At 31.5% G+C, this 7572-nt stretch overlaps 1 protein-coding gene across 1 annotated transcript in view; it reads right to left on the bottom strand.

Moving 5' to 3' along the window:
- The window catches only part of KHDRBS2 (KH RNA binding domain containing, signal transduction associated 2), a gene marked incomplete at its 5' end in the record, with an annotated part of 503373 nt that extends 503158 nt beyond the window's left edge, over positions 1–215 (bottom strand). The window contains one exon of the mRNA XM_017869369.1: positions 99–215. Within this exon, the coding sequence (XP_017724858.1) occupies positions 99–215 (117 nt within the window). The remainder of the gene's footprint in view (positions 1–98) is intronic.
- Between the last annotated feature and the right edge of the window lie 7357 nt (positions 216–7572).

The raw sequence follows: 7572 nt of genomic DNA, 5'->3' as shown, positions 1-7572 counted from the left end.
AAAAAAAAAATAAATAAAATAAAAAAATAAATAAATAAATAAAATATTTTATCATTTTTTAAATCAATTCTATGAGAACAAAGTATATATGGTAGTACCTTTGGATACTGCTTGACAGGAATCAGTACTCTTTCTGAGAGCTTTATGTTTTTGTTGCTGATGACATCAAGATACTTCTTTTCTTCATCTTCCTTTTTTCCATCAGAACCTTGAAATTTTCAATTTCTGGAAGAAAACACAGGAAGAAAACAAGTGAAATAAGGAAAATGTTATAAATATGCTGAAAAATGCTATCATAAATAATATTCATATTACTCGTCGTCTCAGATAAGATTTCGATGAATAGTGATAAAAGGCCTGAAACAGCATCTCGCTAACAGTTATGTGAATGCTGCTACTGTATGTAAGAGAAGCTCTGTCAACTCAAACTAAAAAGTGATAATTGAAGATGTGACTGTGTCTTCTGTGAAAAAATTGATGAATTTAATTAATTTTAATATCTTCAAACAAAATTAAAAAGGTAATATATGTCCTTTGACTATTTAAACTATTTTAGCAAACTTAATTTTTTCTAGGAGCAATAAATAGAACAAAATACATTTTAAGGATATATGCTTTATTTTACTAAGAATTATTCCTAAGAAAATAAAATAATTAAAATGGTAATTATTTAGTTAGCTAAAATACGTAGTAAAGAGAAATTGCATGATATTTTACAAGGGGTTATAGAAAAGTCATATAAATGATTAAATCTGTAAATGCTAACATTCATATTCATCAACAAGACATTATCTATATAGGTGTTTAAGAAAAACATTAGAATATTATCAAATTTGATATTTTGGAGCATACTTATCCACTCCTTCATTTTTGAATTAATTCATTCCATAAAAAATGTTAAATCTCTACTAGGTACCAGAAATACAACAGAAAACAATAAAATGTCTGCTTTTACAGACTCTATATTCTAACGTGGAAAATGAAGAGCGAGAAAATGAATATATGGGCACACATACAGTTATGGCTGGAGGCAAATAATAAAATATGCTGTTATGAATACAAAGGAGAGTCAAGCAGTGGCTATTACTTCAGATTTAAAGGGTGATATTTGATCAAAGCCCTGAATGACAGAGAAGAATAAGCCATGAGAAGACTGAGAAGAGCTTAACAGTCTGATGATAAACAAGCTTTACTTGCTCTTGGAATAGTAAGAAGCAAGAAAGCCTGTGTGGTAGAAGAACAGTGAATGTAAAAAAAAAAAAAGGCTTGATGGGTGATTATAGGACAAATCATGTAAGAACTTCTAGGATACATGATGCTTTCTACTTTATATTGTGATGCAATGGTAAGCCTCTGGACCACTTTGAAGAATAAAGGAAGGCAGTCACATTGTATTTTTATTATTAAGGATAACATAGTATGTAACATGCAAAATCAATCACAGCAGAAGGCAAGCAAACAAGGAAACCAACTTACATTTGTCTAGTTGAGAAACGAGGCTGACAAGGTAGGAATAAGATGTTAAAAGACTGTGTAGTTACAACTAGAGTCATCTCATGCAATGCACTATGTAAAATAAGTGTTTTGGAGAATTATTAAAAATTCATTTTGAAAATTTCCCTTTTATATAGTTATTATTAAGACCATGACATAATCAGTAAATATTTCTTTTTGTTCTTTGCTGTTGGTCAGTGTACTAAAATAATAACTAAATTAAGATATGAATGTGACAGTGTTTCACTTTTGCTATGGATAGAACAAAACATTCTATATTTGTTATATTGGAGTACAGAAAAGGTAATGATAGTTATTAAGTATGAACATGTTTCATATAAATTTATTTATATTGCATTTTAAAACAATTATCTTTTAAAGATCTGACTACTTCCAAAGGTAAGGGGAATATATATTTTGTCTAATAGTTTTCTTCTTTGTTATTCTAGCTTTAACTAAAATTTTTCCCCCAAATGTTTTCAAATGCCTTAAAGAAAAATTCCTAAAACATTCCAATTAGTAATGTTTTTGCATACTATGTATTTGGGCTGTGTGGAATTTGAAACAATTATTTTGGAGTAATATTACATTACTTACCCATGTAGTGCCTGAGTGAAATCTACACTGCATAATTTTTACAAAGTCATTTATAATCATCTTTTTTTTTTTTTTTTTTTTTTTTATGTGAGACGGAGTCTCGCTCTATCGCCCAGGCTGGAGTGCAGTGGCCGGATCTCAGCTCACTGCAAGCTCCGCCCCTCGGGTTTACGCCATTCTCCTGCCTCAGCCTCCCGAGTAGCTGGGACTACAGGCACCCGCCACCTCGCCCGGCTAGTTTTTTGTATTTTTTAGTAGAGACGGGGTTTCACCGGGTTAGCCAGGATGGTCTCGATCTCCTGACCTTGTGATCCGCCCTTCTCGGCCTCCCAAAGTGCCGGGATTACAGGCTTGAGCCACCGCGCCCGGCCTTATAATCATCTTATCTGTTATATGGTACAATTTCCCTAAAGACAAGTATCTTGAACTAAACTGAATTGTTTGAAAATAAGTTATATGTCTATAATTTCTACTTGGTATGATAACATCAGATTCGTATGTTCTACATGGAAGTACTAACAAGTCACTTTGACTCTTTAAACTGAAAATCACTTTATTCCAACTTTTCAGTCCCTTATATAATTATTACAACCAGAACTATGATAACTGCAAAGAAAATCCATTCATCATGTGCTCTGATACTAAGAATAAACTTTTGATCACTGCCCTGTGGGGGCATGCACCTACATACCATAGCTTGCTGAGGTAATTGTAATGTGGAACACACTGCAGAAGCTGACTCAATTCCTGATCTATAATACATATGGCTTCTCCCTTGTTACTTTTTCATAAAAATAAATTGAATTTGTCTGACATTATTTGCTATCCACAAAACTACTACCTTAGGCTTTTTTAGACATTTGCAATTTGATCAGGCCAGGATTAATTCTAATAACCTTTCCATCAAGAAACAGAGTTAAGTGAAATAGCATTTCCACTGCTATTTCTATTCAATTCTACAATTTTCTTTTGAAATGTTTTGGTATTATTTTGCCCTCCTAATACTTAAAGGAAGTTATCTTGTCTTCTCTGGCATATCTCCATGACTAATAACTCAATACTTGCATTTGTCAAATGCATAGTAACAAAATGGTATATGCCAAACTTGCCTGGGTTTAAAACCAAAGAAAGCTTCATCCATGTCTCTGCAAAAGGACATGAACTCATCATTTTTTTTATGACTGCGTAGTAAACCATCATTCTCAGCAACTAACGTAAGAACATAAAACCAAATACCGCATGTTCCAGAGATCCAGAACAATGTGGGGATGCCCTGTCTTACAACTTCTATTCAATGTACTACTGGAAGACCTAACCAGAGCAATTAAGCAAGGGGGAAAAAAGGCATCCAAATAAGAAAATAAAAAATAAAGTTATTTGCTTGCAGTTGACACGATCTGATATGTAGGAAACCCCTAAAGACTTCACGTAAAAACTATTGGAACCACTAAGTGAATTCAATAAAGTTGCAAAATAAAAAATCAGCATCCAAAATCAGTTACATTTTATATACTAGCAAAACTATCCAAAAAAGAAATTAAGAAAACAATCTTATTTATAAGAGTATCAGAAAGAATAAGATATTTGAGAATAAACTTAGTTAAGCTGGTTCAAGACTTGTACACTGAAAACCAAAAACATTGATGAAATAAATCAAAGACAAAAATAAATGAAAAGACACTTTATAGATTGGAAGAATTAATATTGTTAAAATGTCCATAATACCCCAATAACCTAAGGATTCAGTTCAATCTCTGTCAATATCCCAATGGCATTTTTTACAAAAATAGAAAAAAAAATCCCCAAATTTATATAACATGATAAAAGAACTTCAAATGGCCAAAGTAATTTTGAGAAAATACACAACTGGAGGCATCACACTTCCCAATTTCAAAATATATTATAAAGTCATAGTAATCAAAACAGTATTATACTAGCATAAAAACAGAAATATAGGCTAGTGGAACATAATAGGGAGCCTAGAAACAAATCTATACATGTATGTTCAATTGTTCTTTGACTAAGGTTCCAAGAATGCACATGGGAGAAAAAAAGTCTCTTCAATAAATAGTGTTGAGAAAACTGGATGTCCACATGCCCAACAATAAAATTGGACCATTCTCTTACACTGCACAAAAAAATCAGCTCAAAGTGAATTAAAGACTTAAACATAAGATCAGAAATTGTAAAACTCCTAGAATAAAAAGGGGTAAATGCTTCTTGACATTGGTGTGGGGACTAATTTCTTAGCTATGACCACAAAAGCATAAGCAATAAAAGCAAAAATAGACAAGTGGGATTATATCAAACAAAAAGTTTCTAAACAGCAAAAGAAACAGTCAACAAAATGAAAATGTGACCTACAGAATGGAACAAAATATTTGAAAACCATATATCTGATAATAGAATGATATCCAAAATATATAAGGAACTCCCACAACTTAATAGCAAGAAACCAAATAATGAATTCAAAATGGGCAAAGAACCTGAATAGGCATTTCTCCAAAGACGATATGCAAATGGACAATAGCAATATGAAGAGATGCTGGACATCACTAATCATCAGAGAAATGCAAATCAAAGCAACAATGAATTATTACTTCACACCTGTTAGGATGGCTATTATTGAAAAAACAAATGTTGGCAAGGATGTGGATAAAAGGGAATCCTTGTACATTGTTGATAAAAATGTAAACTGGTGAATCCACTAACTATGAAAAACAGTATACAGATTCCTTAAAAAAATTAACCTACCATATGACCTAGTTGTTATGGTCTGAAAGTTTGTGTCCCCCGCAAAATTCACATGTTCAAATCCTGACTCCAAGATGATAGTATTAAAAGGTTAGGCCTTTGGGAGGTGATTATTTCATAAGAATGGAACCCTCATGAGATTCATGCTCTTAAAAAAAGAGGCCTGAGGGAGAGCCCCCAACACAACTTCCCCCAGTGGGAACACAGCTGGAAGGTAAGGAGACAACTACACGGCAGCATCCATAAAAAAGAAATTGGGCCCCTACCCAGATACTGAATCTGCCAGCATCAAGATCTTGGACTTCCTAAACTTCAGAGCTATGACACATAAATGAGTAAGTTAAGGGAGCTCATTCACCCCTTCAACCATGTGAAGACACAAGAAGAAAGCATCATCTATGAAGCAGGAAATAAGCCCCCACCAGAAACCCAACCTACCGGATCTTGGAATTTTCCAAGATTTTGGATTTTCTTGGATTTTCCAGCCTCTAGAATTGTAAGAAATAAATGTTTATTGTTTATAAGAAACTCCATTTATGGTATTTCATTATAGCAGCCCTAATAGACTAAGAGACCATACATTTATACATGAGGAATCTAAAATAGTCAAACTCATAGAAGCAAGAAGTATGTTGATGACAGGGACTGAGAGAGGAGGAAACAGGGAAGTTAAGAGATACAAAGTTTTAGCTATAAACAGTGAACAAGTCCTAGAGACCTATTGTACAACATAATGCCTATAGTCAACATTACTGTATTGTTGGCTTAAAAATTTGCTAAGAGGGAAGATCTTGTATTAAGTGTTTTTATCACAAAATAAATAAATGTAGTGGGAGGAAACTTTTTGAGGTGATAGGTATGACTATGGTATTGGTTGTGTTAATGGTTTCATAGGGGTATACTTCTCTCCAAATTCATCAAGCTGTATACATTACAAAAGTACAGCTTTTTGTATGTCAGCCATATCTCAATAAAGTGGAGGAAATTTTGAAGGTTTTGTTTTCTGTTACTTTATTTTGTTTTGCTTTGTTTTACAATAAAGGATTATAGAAAATAGGAGATGCAATTGCCTGGACTGGCAAGTCATACTATATAATTCTTTTATACTAAGAATGGTTCTTCATTTTGCTGAAGTTTTTTAAAAAATATTTTTAATACCTCTCCTATATGTATAGTTTAGTATAGTCTATGACTTCAAAACTCAATGTCAATGTAAAGATTATTTTATATTCATTCTGAAAATATGAGTAATATTTCAGTGAAAGGAACTATTTGAATATGTGAATCTTTACTTTGTCAAGTTACTTTCTTAACCCACATGATTTCTTTCCTGCAACAAAATTCATACTTCCTGAACCACATATACTAAGTATTTAACACTGGCTTCCCACACACTTCTAGTATTTATCTGACCTCAAAATAGAACTTGCTTAAGATATTAGAATCCTTAATAGCTATAAAATTAATGTGTTAGGACTGTGTCTGTATTTTGATGCTTAACACAAGTTATTTTGTTGTGATTATATTTCTTTTTACAATTGGCACATTGTCGAGGCTCATATTTTTAAATATAAATGACATAATTACATATGCACAAACACAGAAACCACAATTATCTGTTTATATTTTAAGTTGGTTATTCAAGATGGATTTTAAAATTATATAATATTTCCCCTAAAGTCGAAATTTACATAAATTTAAATGAATTACTTGTTTTCCAGTCATTTCAAACACAATATAGAGCTATATAAAACTAAATATTAAATTATACTAAATATGTACTTCAAGGACCAATTATGTAGAACTGTTTATGCCTAATTTCTTTATAGAGGATGAATGACTTGGTCTTCCAGATATTTATATTTCTAAAATTAAAATAAAGAGAAGAGACAAATTTACAATATGTGCAACTAGAAGTTTCTAGTTCTATGGAAATTTTCAGAATCCAGATACATTTAATTATTGAGTACACTTCAAAAATAATCTTTCGATGCTACATAAAAGAACATTTGCATGCAAGATATAATTTTAGAGTGTATTTAAATGAAGAACATGGAATTTGTCTGCGAAGAAAATATTTTTTGTTAATGAAATGAAAATGACCTTGAAATATAACAATAGGGTGGAATGCCAGTATTCAGTGTTTTCAAATTTTTGGTCATCTATAACCAAAATTCAATGAGAGGTTGTAAAACACCTAACTTTTCTTTACGAACATTTTCAGAAGGAACTTTATTTTACAAATGATACGTAACTACCTGATAATTAAAACTCATTATAAATGGAACACGGACAAGTTATATTTAAATAATATCACCAAGTAAAGTTTATACTACTTTTTTTCCACTCTGAAATTATACTTTTTTAGTTTCCAAGTAAAATGCATTTTGCTTTTTGTATTTGAATACAGAACCAAACCTTTAATAATTAGTGTTAATAGAACAGAATAATGCAACACAGAAGAATAATTTTCATCTTCGTTTTAGAAATTTTCACATGAAAATTTAGAGATTATGTATACTATATTATAATAAGCTTCCATCACTTCAAAATCTAAGTCCAGAATAAAAGGGCAAATAGACTACAATTGTCATGAAATAAAAACCTAACATTAATCACAGAATACAGGGAAACGACTTTGCACAAATTTTACCTCTTTGATACTCATGAGAAAGATAGAAATTTTCAAATTTCAGTATCAAAAAATGGGTGAAGAAACATCAATGG

The sequence above is a fragment of the Rhinopithecus bieti genome, unplaced genomic scaffold, assembly GCF_001698545.2.
Source record: "Rhinopithecus bieti isolate Rb0 unplaced genomic scaffold, ASM169854v2 scaffold_4749, whole genome shotgun sequence".
NCBI lineage: Eukaryota > Metazoa > Chordata > Mammalia > Primates > Cercopithecidae > Rhinopithecus > Rhinopithecus bieti.
Note: the sequence above shows the minus strand (reverse complement) of the source record. Positions and strands in the feature narration are given on the sequence as shown.